The sequence below is a fragment of the Rhinopithecus roxellana genome, chromosome 6 (assembly GCF_007565055.1).
Source record: "Rhinopithecus roxellana isolate Shanxi Qingling chromosome 6, ASM756505v1, whole genome shotgun sequence".
Taxonomy (NCBI): Eukaryota; Metazoa; Chordata; class Mammalia; order Primates; family Cercopithecidae; genus Rhinopithecus; species Rhinopithecus roxellana.
The window spans coordinates 6986096-7000451 of NC_044554.1; the positions used below are offsets into that span (position 1 = coordinate 6986096).

Sequence of the window (14356 nt, forward strand, 5' to 3'; positions counted from 1 at the left end):
TCTTTTGCTTCTCCATGCTACCTCATCCCCAAGCAACTACTGACCTGCTTTTTATAGTAACTTATCCGTTACTGTACGTAACTTTGCATTTTTTAGAATTTGATATGAATGGAATCATGTAGTACATAGTTATTATTATTAATCATATAATACATAGTTTTTTGCGGGGGCATTGGGTCAGGGAATTCTGTCTTCACACACAATATATTGTGATTTTGATTTGCATTTCCCTAATAACCAGTGTTGCTGAACATCTTTCTACGTGCTTATTAGCCATTATTATATTTTCTTTGTCACTTTTGAATCTCTATAAATGATTTAAAAATTCTATATGACATTTTAATATACAAGTTGCCACATTTTAAAATTACACTGGGCCGGGCGCGGTGGCTCAAGCCTGTAATCCCAGCACTTTGGGAGGCCGAGACGGGCAGATCACGAGGTCAGGAGATCGAGACCATCCTGGCTAACACGGTGAAACCCCGTCTCTACTAAAAAATACAAAAAGCTAGCCGGGCTAGGTGGCTGGTGCCTGTAGTCCCAGCTACTTGGGAGGCTGAGGCAGGAGAATGGCGTAAACCCGGGAGGCGGAGCTTGCAGTGAGCTGAGATCCGGCCACTGCACTCCAGCCTGGGCGACAGAGCGAGACTCCGTCTCAAAAAAAAGAAAAAAAAGAAAATTTCCACTTCTCAGGGCTTTTAGTCTCTACTTACAAAGTCTGTAGTCATTTCCATGTAAAATCTAAGAAACCAGTTCCCAATTAAATTGCACTTCTGTAAATATACAGTTAGTTACCAGTGATTGCCTCTCCTATTGTATTTGTTTTGTTTTAAATGTTATTACTCTGTTTAAAAGTAGATAAATTCTTTGCTGAGCAAAAAAGGTTGCATTGAAAATGCAAGCACTGTAAATTAGAAGTTCATTCAAAAATGCAAGTGATAGCAATTTTATGTAGGTCTTCAAATCTATGGATGCTATGTTTACTTTTTTATTGTTAATTTTTAAGAATTAGAATTTGTGGTTATAAATCACATAGACCCCAAGGACAAAAAGAATGGCCAATTAAAAAAATTATTTTCAATCCTCCAAGACATCTGAATGACACTATTTTTTAAAAGGAGATTGAAATGAACATTATGCAAAGTATGGCTTTCATTATACCCTGTGAGTCAGCAGATCAACTCTCTGATGAGTTGGAGGAGGTCATATGAATTCAAAAATGGAGCATGAAGCTACAGGAAGGGCTTTGGATGCAGAAAGACTGGGGATAACTCCAGCTCTGCTACTTTCTAGCTGAGTGACTTGGGGCAAGTCATTAAGCACATCAGAAACTACATTTTACCTTCTTCAAAAAGGTATTATATCCCCTACCTCATAGTGTTGATATGAAACTTAAATGATATAATTAGTGCAGACATTTTAAATGCTCAGTAAATGATCATCACCCTCAGTGCCTTACCTTCTTTAAATGTGTGAAGTTAGTTCCCAAGTGAAAAGCTTCCACCCAAGTTAAAAAAAAAAAAAAAATCGTCTCTAAAATTATAAATTTCTGAATACCAGGTAAATAAATGGTAATCATCATAGGGAGAAGTTTTGGCTGTGATATTTTGGGTAATTTAGATTAGGAAGACTTCACAGGGCAAGTTTGGATCATAGTGATTTCATTTTAACATATTCTCTTTGAGGACAGTTCAGTGTAAGTTACTGATGTTCTTTTATGTCCTTACTAAAAGAAAAAAAAAATATGCTTTTTTTTTTTTTAAACTTAGGGGGAGTTTGTTGCTTGTCTCCTGTCCCTATTACGACAAATGACTGATAGACATTATCAACAGCTTCTTGATAGTTTCAATACGAAGGAAGAACTAAGGGTAAGTGACTTTTTAAAATTATTTTCTTTAACATATCTTTTTAGTTTCTCTTGTTTTTATTCATCACTGTTCAGATAAATCCTACACAATTGCTTTACCTGTTTCCATTAAGTTCTAAGCAGTTTTTTCTCAGTCTCATCCACAGATCTGCTCATCTATATTTGCTTTTAACGATTTCTATTACTCAGGCAAAGCTATTAACTCTCATTTCAGAGAAGGATATAGGATGTGAAGTATCTGTCATCAAAGTTCAATAAACTAGAAGCAGAATAACAGAACTGAAGAGATAAAAACAAATAGACTAACTCTGCGAACTAGAAATATTGCCTTAATAGGAGCTAAAGGAGAATATGTAAATATGTTCGCTCATTTCATCTCACTAAAACCATAATGAGAAGTTCTGGCTACAACTTTTTGACTAGGGATACAGAGTTGTATTTGATATTCTGTATCAACTATAATCTAATCAATATGCTGTGCTACTCTGACAAGCTGACATTAAATAGGAAATATGGATGCCAGGTTTATAAAAATCCGGTATTTACTGAGATTTGCGGAAATGTAATGCATTGGTTTCACGAAATGCTTGATTATTCTTAGAGGAATGATATGATCCATCATCTTCCTTATTTACTTTTATTTCTCTTCCATCTCTTCAGTTTTCCAGACAACTTTAATATGGAAACCATCATATTGGAAGTGTTGCTTTTAAGCTGGGTGGTGGAGAATTACAGGACCAAAAGTACAGTTCCGCTATGACATGTGCTTGATTGGAAGCCTTCCCAGTGCCTTAGGGGAAGAAATTACTGATTTTTTAATATAGATAATGCATAGGGGTAGCTTGTCTTTGACTTTAACTGAAAAATATTGTATGATCTCAGAAAAATCTTCCTGTTGTTACCTTAGAGAAGCTGACAAGCTGAGTCATATAACATGAAGAATCATTTGTGGCAGATATAATCCCTCAGCAGTCAGTCATTTGGCATATGGCATCATGTTTTTCGTTCTTATGTTCAATCTTTTTTCTTTTTTTTTTTTTTCTTTTTTTTTTTTTTTGTTTGAGATGGGTTTTACTGTTACTCAGGCTGGAGTGCAGTGGTACAATCATGGCTCACCCCTGGGCTCAGACAATCCTCCTGCCTCCGCTTCCCAAGTAGCTGCGACTACAGGCACATGCCACCACACTTAGCTAATTTTTAAATTTTTTTGTAGAGGCGGAGTCTCACTGTGTTGCCCAGGCTGGTCTCAAACTCCTGGCCTAAAGAAATCCTCCCATCTCAGCCTCCCAAAGTACTCGGATTACAGGCATGAGCCACCATGCCTGGCCTTTCATTCAATTTTGAGTTTAGAATTTAAAATGGATAAAAGGCCTTAGGACTTAACCACTCTGAGTACAGAAATCTATAACATCAAAAGGAAGATGACTGTGCATTTATGCATTTATTAACTTTCATTAGAAATTGTATTCTTAACACAGTTAAAGAATCGTTAGGTTTTACTTAAGGAGTCTGTGACTTCATATTTGAAAATTTCCCATAGGAAAAGCCTACACATTTTTATGCAGCCTGGAAATTAAAAAACAGCAGAGAAGCATAAACTGAAAGATGTGATTAATTATCCAGATGTTGAGTTTTATGCTTTGGTATTCATGTTAGCAGTAATGAAACAAATGGAAATAATGAATAAAATGTTTTATGTAGACTTTTCTCATTTCAGGCAGCCAATGCACCTCTTCAAAGGACAATTATATTCCCCTCTCAAAATTATTGAGGCTGGCAGGGCACCGTGGCTCAGGCCTGTAATCCCAGCACTTTGGGAGGCCAAGGCGGGTAGATCACCTGACATCAAGACCAGCTTGACCAACATAGCAAAATCCCATCTCCACTAAAAACACAAAAATTAGCTGGGCATGGTGGCGCGTGCCTGTAGTCCCAGCTGTTTGGGAGGCTGAGGCGGGAGAATCACTTGAACCCGGGAGGTGGAGGTGGCAGTGACCCGAGATTACACCGGTGCACTCCAGCCTGGGAAACGGAGTGAGACTCTGTCTCAAAAAAAAATAAAAAAATAAAAATAGCGAGACCTTCTGACCAGGAGAATTATTTAATGATATTAATTACTTAATCTGCCATTCAGGAAGTGGATATTGAGCAACTCAAGCATGGCAAGCGCTGTGCACCATGTACTAGGGACGTAACCAGGCACAAGATGTCCTGTCCCTGTAGGGGAGTAATCAGACCAATAATGGGCATTAGCACCCTAAGTGGTGAATGTGCAGGGTAAGCATGTGGTGCTAAAGAGCATGTGGGAGTTGCTGCCAACCCAGACTCAAGGCATCAGGAAACTTCCCAAGGGAGGTCTCAGCTGAGAACTGAGGTTAGTAGGAGTGTGCTAGATGTATATTTGGCTGGAACATTCAAACGTCTCTACTAAAATATCACCTGAATGCCCCGACTGACACAGCACACTCTCTACCCCACCTCTATAACACTTATTAGAATCGGAAATATTTTTGTTTATTTGTTTGTGTGTATTTCCCACTGGGCCATGAGCTCCTTGATGTCTGAAGCTTTGTCTGGCTCACTGCTGTATCCTCAGATTCCAGACCATGCCTAGCACATAGCAGGCATTCAAGAAATAGTTGTTGATTGTTTGATAGAATATAGAGTTTAAGGCTGTATGAATGAGTGTAGACTCTGTTTTGAGGACATTTTGAAGCTTTTGAGGGTTTTAAGAAGGGAGAGACAAGATCACATTTGAGGAAAGAAAGACCTGTCTGGTTGCACTATTGAAAATGCATTTGGCCAGACATGGTACCTCATGCCTGTAATCCCAGCACTTTGGGAGGCCAAAGCAGGAGGATCACTTGAGCCCATGAGTTTGAGACCAGCCTAGGCAATATGGCAAGATCCTGTCACTATGAAAAATTTTTAAAAACTAGCTGGGTGTGGTGGGACACGCCTGTAGTCCCAGCTGCTCAAGAGGGTGAGATGGGAGTATCGCTTCAGCCAGGGAGGTGGAGGCTGCAGTGAGCTGTGATCACACCACTGCTCTCCAACCTGGGCAATAGAAGGAGACCCTGTCTCAAAAAAAAAAAAAGAAAGAAAGAAAGAAAAGAAAAGAAAGAAAGGGGATTCACTGAGGTCAAGATGAGAGGCAGAACTCTGTAAAAGATTTGAGGTAGTAACCTAAGCTAGAAGTGACTGTGGCTTGAAATAGAGGTGATTGTGGAGATAGATTCTAGGGACATTTAGGAAGTTGAATTGGCAGGACACGATGACTGATACTATTAAAAAGGTGAAGGAGAGGGAGGAGTTGTATATGACTCCTAGGCCTTTTGACAGTTGGCTGGATGTTGGTGTGGTGCCATTCACTGCATGAGGATCCCAGGAGGAGTTAGGTGTACAGGTTTGGGAGCAAAGGTAAATTCAGTTTCAACCTGAGTTTGGCCACCCGAGGGACATTTAGATGGAGTTGTTTAGTAAGTTGTGTCTGAAGTTCAAGAGAGAGAGAGATGGGTTGTGGGATGTAGATCCGGAAACTATCAGCCAACTGACATCATGGGAGTAAATGTGAACATCCAAGGAGAGTGTAGAGTTTGAATGGCCAAAGGACCTACATAGAATCCTAAGCCTAAGGAGGGAGGCATGATAAACAGCGCCTGCTCCTGCAAGGAGGTCAAGTACCATCATGAAAGGTTCCCTAAATATTGTTGGTGAACCTGATGGGCAGTTTCACTGATGAGGGTGAAAGCCAACTTGTCATGGATTGAAGAATAGAAAAAAAAAAAAAAATAGAAAATGATACAGTGGATTGTATGCAGTGTTTCAAGAAGAGGAGGGATAAGTTTGGATGTGTAGACTGTTTTGATGAATACTTATGATGGAGGAGACTTAAGCATGTGTAAATATATTCATGATTAGAGCTGGTGGAGAGGGAGAAGCTGAAAATCTAAGAAAGAGGTACTAACTTTCAGGGAGAGGTCTCTGAGAAGGCAGCAGGAAGGGACAGAATTATCCTTGACTGGGAATAAGATTCTTACACTTTTCCAGTGTAAGAATGAAAGAAATAACTGGAGTGAATGCAGGCTAGAGGACATATATTTAACTTACTAAAGGCTGATTAGTCATCTTGGGGTTTTTTTGTTTTTTTGTTTTGTTCTGTTTTGTTTTTGAGAATGAGTCTCACTCTGTTGCCCAGGCTGGAGTGCAGTGGCGCAATCTTGACTCACTACAACGTCTGTTACCCAGGTTCAAGCAATTCCCCTGCCTCAGCTTCTCAGGTAGCTGGGACTACAGGCATGCATCACCATGCCTGGCTAATTTTTGTATTTTAGTAGAGATGAGGTTTCACCATGTTGGCCAGGATGGTCTCAATCTCCTGACCTTGTGATCTGCCTACCTCAGCCTCCCTAGTCATCTTGTTTTAATCTGCATTTTAAAAGTTCACATATCACCTTATAAAAGATATTAATGTTTCCTGTGCTCAATTGTCTTTGAAACCAAATATTTCTAGTTATGTTCCTGAACCCTACATTGTAATATTTTCAAAGATAATAACACTTGTCCCTAGACCCTTATACAAAGTCCTTAGTACCAATTTTACTTCAGAAATCAGAATTTTTATGATTTCATAAAGATAATGTGGTACATATATAGCACCTCCAATAAAATCTAGAGTGATACAAAATGTTCACTCCATATGTGATAAATAAAGACTATAAATCATTCTGGTCAGGTTTTGCTGCCAAATGGATTGTAAGAGCAAAAAATTTTAGAGTAATTTTGGGTTTTGATATTGTAGTAAAGGAAGTGAAGACCTCTAAGCAGCAGGCATTTTATATGCAATTTAGTATGTATCAGGCACTGTTCTAACCAGTTGATTAATATTAACTCAGTTTAATCCTCAAAAGGACCCCATGAAGTAGGCCCCCATTATTTTATTGCAGATACCAATTGTTGATTCAACAAACATTTATTGAGCATCTTGATTAGACGTTAGGGATATCAAGACTAATAAAAGCCTGTTATTAAGGCCATCTAAATCATTCTTATAAGTAAGCATTATGTAAACTGCAGTGATATTGGCTAACAGTTACAGAACACCTCCTCACCCTCATCCCACAGCCATGAGCCAGATGTAGTGCTTACCCCACATTTCATCCTCTCCCTGCCTCCCCCGCCATGAGATTGACTGATGCTATTATTGTTAAGTAATTGGGAGAACTAGGAATTCTATTAACATCCTGAGCTCTTTGCTCAGGCAGCTAAACTCAGCTTTTCCCTAAACTTCAATAAACTTTCTTAAACCAAAATCTTTCCTATCAAATTATATAAAATTTCAATTGTCAGCTCTTTAAAGATAATAAAGCAGTTCTAGTCATAGAATGGAGATGTCTAAGAAAGGCCAGATTAGTAGAAGGAGAGTTATTTGGGGTTTTGTATGTATATTTAGGTTAGAAAGTAAATAGCAGGTAAAGTACAGTTAATAGGGTGATATTTAATGGAAAATTATAAGTGATATTGAAATTGGACACCACAAATTCCACAAAACGCTACTGTTTTAAAAAGTAATAAAGTGTAGTTACCCTCCTCTCAACCCCCAATGTATCCTAATCCCCAGAGGTAGCTGCTGTTAACACTTAAAGGTATAACCTTGTACACTATTTTGTATACTATGTATATATGCATATATATACACACACATACACATATTTTTAATGGAATCATACTATTTATGTTGACCTATACTTTTTTTACATGATAATATCTCATTATATAGCCCACTACCTTATTCTGTTGAATCTCATTATATGAATGCTACATAATCATTTCTGATTTTTACCATTAGAATGGGTCTTGCAGTAAACATCTTGATACACCTCTTTCTCTGGACTTGTACCCATATTGCTGTAGAATAAATTCCTAGAAGTATAATTGTTGGGTCACAGGATGTATACATTTTATATTTTAATTGATACTTGACCAATTATATATAGAGATTTTCACATGAATATTCATGTTGTTTTTTATTCCTGATGTTGCTTTTTCCTTTCTTTTTAACAATTCAAAGAAAGGTAAGGTTTGTCTTAGCATTTTCCAGTGGTTCTATAAGTCAAAATGAATTTTAAAAGTATGTAGCTCTCAGGTATCTGCTAAGACTAATGGTCTTTCAACTCCATTCTTGCCTGAAGAGCCTGGATGCCTCCAGGGTTACTGCTGAAGTAGCTTCTGGCTTCCTGAGCAGTGTGCCACTTCTCCTTCTCGGTCCTCAGGTTCCTACTTGTGTGTGAGAGCATGAGTCACCGTGTCAGAACACAAGTATGTGGCAGCAAAGACCCGAGGGCTGGTACTCTGTATTGTTTTTTTCCTTCTCTAGAACATATTATTATTTTAAAATGAACAAAAGTCAACACTAGGTAGTGATTAAGATTTTTTTCCTCCTCCTGTCATCAGTAATGTTTTATTATACACCCACATTGTACTGTAGGCTACAGTTTTGTCCATATCCTTGGCATTTCATATATATACAGCAGTGAGACTCCTGTGCTTTGTTGATTATGACTTTTCATAGAACTATGGGAATCTTGCTATAAGCACAAGATTATACATGAGCTGGAAGTTAAGTACAGCACGATTATTATTAAGTACAGCATTGTCTCCTATATACTGTCCCACTAGCTTTCAAAAATTATATCTGATCATATATATTGATTAAAGCCCCAATCCAGCTTTAAAACTCTGAGTACTTCCCATTCCTTACAGGACAAAGTCCAATCTCCTTATCATGTTGTTTCTATCCTCAGTTTACCTTCCAACCACATTATCCTCCACCCCCTTCTGAACACCTTTCAGTCACTCCAACCACTTCAAACTACTGTTGTATTCCTTAAAAACCAAATATATAATTTTTAATTCCTATGAATCATTTTTTTTCTATCTGTAATGCCTGTTCTACCACCACCTCACTTCCATTGCCTAATGTGTACCCCTGTTAATCCCTTTTCTGATTCAGCTCACCCTACAAATCCCGCTCAGATATCACCTTCTCGATGAAGCCTTCCCAGGATACAGTCCTCCCTCTCTGATAGCATGCAATAATGCACTCTCATTATTTGCCACTTCCTTGTGTTTTTGATGACTGTGGGCCGTTGAGAGTCGAGACCATGTCTTGGTGTCCTAAGCACAGAACCTGGAACATTAAATCTTTGTTGAAGGAATGCATGGTCTTAATATTTCTGCCTGCTTCAAAAGATTTTCAATATAATTATTTTGACTTATCTTTATTTGAATATATTGATTACAGAAAAATGGTTATATAGCTCTAAAAGATTGAAAATCATTTGGGAATTATTTTGTATAAGGTACTTAAAGATTCCATTTTAAGAATATAAATTTCAATGTGATAATGATTATTAACACCCTTTAATTGAATTCAAACCTCACATCAAGGGTATTACTCATTTGAAATTTGTGGCAAATTTTTTTAATGACATTTGACTATAGTCTGAGGGTCTGTCCTGTTCATTGTTCTTGAAGTAAGAAAAAAATGTCCTACTCTGTGTAGCAGCCTCATGATGCTTTGTTTTATGGATGTCTTAACTCATGTTTCATGAACTCAGGATTCATCTCTCTGTGTCTTGCCAATTCTGTTTCACAAGCCTAATTTTTGTCTTGTGTTAGATTTAAAAAAAATTTTAGATTCAGGTGGTACATGTGCAGGTTTGTTAATGAATACTTTGCATGATGCTGAGGTTTGGGCCTCAGTTGAGTCCATCACCCAAATAGTGAACATAGTACCCAATAGGTAGTTTTTCAGCCCTTTTCTTTCTCCCTTCCTCCCTTCTTTTGCAGTCCCCCATGTCTGTTCCCATTATTATGTCAGTGTATATCCAATGATTAGCTCTCACTTATAAGTGAGAACACGGTGTTTGGTTTTTTTGTTTCCATGTTAATTCATTTAGGATAATGGCCTCTAGCTATTTGTTGCAGCAAAGGACATGATTTTGTTCTTTTTTGTGGCTGCATAGGATTCCATAGTGTAAATGTACCACATTTTTTAAGCCAATCCTGTCTGGTGTCTTTCTTAATATCATAGTATCATATGTAAGCACAAAACAGTTTTCATATGGTACAGTTAAAAAATCTAAAACACAAATTTGAACCTCTCAAACGTCTGCATAAAACCCCTCAATGTCTCTACAATGCCTGCAGGATAAATGTCCAAACTCCTGACTATGGAAAAAGTTATGAAATTTTTCAATCTTTTATTTATCCCTGTTTATCTTTAAGCCCTATGTCTTGCCACTGCCCCTTGTAGTTCAGGCAACCCTGTGCTCTCTCTTGCCTCTGAGGCCTGCAGGTGTTGTTCCCTCTGTGTGGAATACCTGACCTTCAGACTTATTCACATTTGCAAAGCATGCATGTATCTGTGTGGTTTTTAGATTAAGATTTATCTCTGCCACTAAACTGTGAACTCCATGAAAGCAAAGAGCACGTTTAACGCACTTACTATTGCGTGGCATCTTCCAGACACTCCATAAACACCTGCTGCGCAAATAAATAAAAGAATGTCTCTTACCAGGTGTCTCCAGCATCTAACACACTGCCTGGCACATAGTAAAGCACCCAATATTTATAAATCAGTACATGTCAGTGATCATTTCTAAAATCATAACAACTGTTCCTACTTTGTTTTGTATTTAAATATGGGACTTTTACTGTTTTGGAAGACTTTCACAAGAACTTTCTTACTTGAACCTCTCTCTTACTTGAACCTCTGCAGAAAAAACACTTCTATAAAGTAACACCTCCCTGTTTCTTTTTTATTCTGAACCCTGATTTGAAGAATTCCAATAATACAGTTTGTGGTTAAGTGACCCTGTTGTGCTGTATGATGTAAAACAGAAAAAGAAACTGTTCCCATTCTGCCAGGTTTTAAATGGTAGCATATGAAACACTTAATTCTTTGTGCTGTCCAAGCAGGAATATTATAGGCATGGCAACGTTCTTTTTCAGATTATAAAAAGAATCTGTGACTTACTTAGTTATATGTACAAAATAACCACATCTATCTATGCAAAAACACATTTTTAGTAAAATGACCAGAGTTGAAAAGTACTAGGAGAGGACAGTCAAGGAAATACCACTGTATTTTGGGTGGGAGGGAGGAAAATGTTAAAGAATCTAGCATTGAGGTCATATTGCTTTCGAATATTGAAACTGAGTTTGGAGTAAACCCTGTTGCATGGCAGTAGACAAAGACTTGCTAAACTAAATTACATGTAAATACTAAAATGGAAGGTGTTCGTGTTATGACAACATGATGTGATGAAACATTTACCTACATTTTAGAAGTAAGAAAAATGTGGAGATGCCTTTTGAGTAACTAAGTGATCATACTGATTTTTTTAATTTCCTCTAACAAGAGACCTCAAAGCTCCCACATTTTACAAGTATGAGAACTCACTTCCAGAGAGGTTAGACAAATTGCCAAGGTTATTGAGCTAGTTAATTGCATAGCCAGGATTTAAAATCTAGGTTTTCTGATCCTCATTATTATGCTCTTTTATTTTTCTTACAAGGTTCCTACTATCGAATGTGTTTGGTTTTATAAATATCAACGAATCTTGAATGGATACTGTAGAAAACTACTTGAGACACTGAAAAGTTTTCTTGGGGGAAATAAAGATTTATGTAAATTCACAGGCATTGGCAATGTCACATGCTGCCTCAGCCTTTTATTGTGGGAGATAAATGGGACTAGGAAAATGAGATAGCACAGAAACAGTTCATCTATCCCCAACTCCTCCACCTGCAATACTGTTTCCTTTGTCCCCAGCACTACAAAAGAAAACTCAAGTTGCTAGCTGGTAAAATAGATGTTTTGCCTCCTATAGCCAATCTTTTCAGCCAGTATTTTTCCTGCTTGCAACTGACAGCACAGTCCCCCACCCCACATACCACATACACACACACATACACACCACCACTACCACTAAGAGTGCTGCCTCCAGTTTCCAATTCTGTTACAACTTTTGAGGCAAGAAGATAAAACTTCAACATTTTATAATTTATTTATACTATTCCTAACTAGTTGTTGACCATAAAGCCAAAGAATCTCCACTTGAATGACTTTCATATCTATCTAAGCAAATGCACCAAGATAGGAAACTGAAGTGGGGTATAACTCTTTCAAAGATAAATGCACAAGCCATTTTTGCAGGGATTATATATAATATATATATACACACACACACATACATATATATGTGTGTGTCTAAGTGACTCAAAAGAATCAACCGAGAAACCATTAAAATAAGTTTCAGAAATGCATTAGAAAGGGCTTCTCACAGTTTTAGTAAGCTAATGACCTACTCTCCCAAGAGAGCTAGAATGTGAAGTGTTGCCCAAAATTATCTGACCTACAGTGAAATACATTTGGGAAACTCTGCTTCCAGTGATTCTGGAGACATGGACCGGATCTGTCTAGCCATTTAAAGATGGATGACCTAGTGGGCATGTTTCCACATGGCGCATACTACATATCAACATATGTGTGTTGATGCCAAAGAAGCTAAAATAAGTTGTTGTCAAAATATTTATGGGCTTGATTGAAGTTGTTAGCGTATATAAAAAGAAAATAAAGCTACCACGTGGGTTTTACTTTTTAGATTTTTTCTGTCTTCTGTTGACGTGAGTGACAACCATAATCTTACATTCAAGCAGCTTACATGTTTAACTTAATGTGTCATTGTATTTGATAAATAAAACTCTGGTGTTTGGGGTTGCTTTTTATTTTTGAAGCAACACCATATCGTTACCTTCAATCAGATTGTTAGAGAAATGTAGTTTCCTAGAATCACTTAGGTTACAAAAAGCTCTTTAAGTTTTCTAGTTAATAAATCTAAATCAAAGCTAGATCGAGCTAATCCCTTTTTGAGTAGGGAAAGCTCATTTCATTCATTGTGTGTGGTACCTTATCTCCTTGATTCCACTTTAAGTATCATGTGCTATAGCGCATTTGACCCTATTTCTTGTAATGTTTAAGGAAGTAATATTTCCATGTTTGATGATAGCTTCTTGTCAAGAGTGTTTTCAGGTGATCAATTTAAAGATAACATCTCAGTAAATACTACTACCATCTGGCATGGCATCTTTCTGAGGAATATATTGATAATCTCATAACTACTAAGCACTCCTCACTGGGCTTGACTTAGCACATATCCTCATTTGAATGTATTCTGCATAGCACACTCTGGAAAATTCACTCAAATTCTATAAACCTGCATACATTCCATTAATACTGCATCTCGAGAATGCCCTGTAAGAAAAATAGGTTTTTGTTTGACATGCTTTTTGATAAGCATAACTTTCTAAATTTTGACACCCACTTAAAGTAAAGCAGAGCTGAGCCAGGACTCCTGCAGGAGCTGAGCCAGGACACTGTTCTCCTGCATTGAAAAGTTCTGATGTTTAAGACACTATAATGGAAGAAAGGGAATGTATTTCTGTGTTAATCTTCTGTTACAAGTTTTCCACTTTATTTTCAAAACCCTAAATTGTTAGAACTTGTGGAGAGAAATAAAAACTCATTTTCACTGTGCCCAAGAAAGAAAAGAAAACATTTGGGTGGGTTTGAGTACTGAGAATGGGAAGGTTTATGACTCCTTCCCTTGGGCAAACTATTAAACTTATGGCTCCCTTCTCTATAATTGCTTTGGAAATGGTAACAGTACAACAGTACTGCCTGTGTATGCGCATATGTATGTTGACAGTTACAATAAACCAATAAAATGATCTATTTTCTCCTTATCCAAGGATTTCCTGCTGCAGATATTTACTGTGTTCCGAATATTGATACGCCCAGAGATGTTTCCAAAGGACTGGACTGTTATGCGCTTGGTTGCTAACAAGTAAGGCATTTAAGTTGATGATAATTGCAGCTCAATGTATAGAGGAAGAAGAGAGTACAAAATAATCTTTTTCATTTGATCTCAAATGTGAAGTGGTGGGTTTTTTTTTTTTTGTTTTTTGTTTTTTTTGCCTCTGAATTAAGCCTTTTAAAAAAATATTACCACTTGTCTTGAACTACTGTTTCCTTTATATATATTACCATCATTCAAAAATCAAACAACATAATAGCATATGCATTGAGAAGTTCTGTTCCCATTGATCCTCTACCCCTAGGCTGTATAACCACTTGTATTTGTTTCTTACATGTCCTCCTAGTGTTCCTTTATACAGAGACCAGCAGGTAATGTAATATACACACTGTTCTGTATAACACTCTTAGAAATCCTGGCAACCATTCCGAATTAATAGATAGAAAGCCTTTCATTCTTTTATGTATTTTCCTTTACAGCTGAATAATATTCCACTGAATGGCCATACCATAGTTTATTTAACCAATTCTCTGTTACTAGAAATTTGAATCATTTCTGATCTTTCTTAATTCGTCTTAACAAAATACATACATTAAGCATCTGCCAT

General features: G+C 37.2%; 1 protein-coding gene across 1 annotated transcript in view; it reads left to right on the forward strand.

Annotated features, from left to right (window-relative positions):
* DOCK4 (dedicator of cytokinesis 4) overlaps positions 1–14356 on the forward strand; it is a 477650-nt gene that overhangs the window by 362610 nt on the left and 100684 nt on the right. The window contains 2 exon segments of the mRNA XM_010382455.2: positions 1770–1868; positions 13685–13779. Coding sequence (XP_010380757.1) covers positions 1770–1868; positions 13685–13779 — 194 coding nt within the window.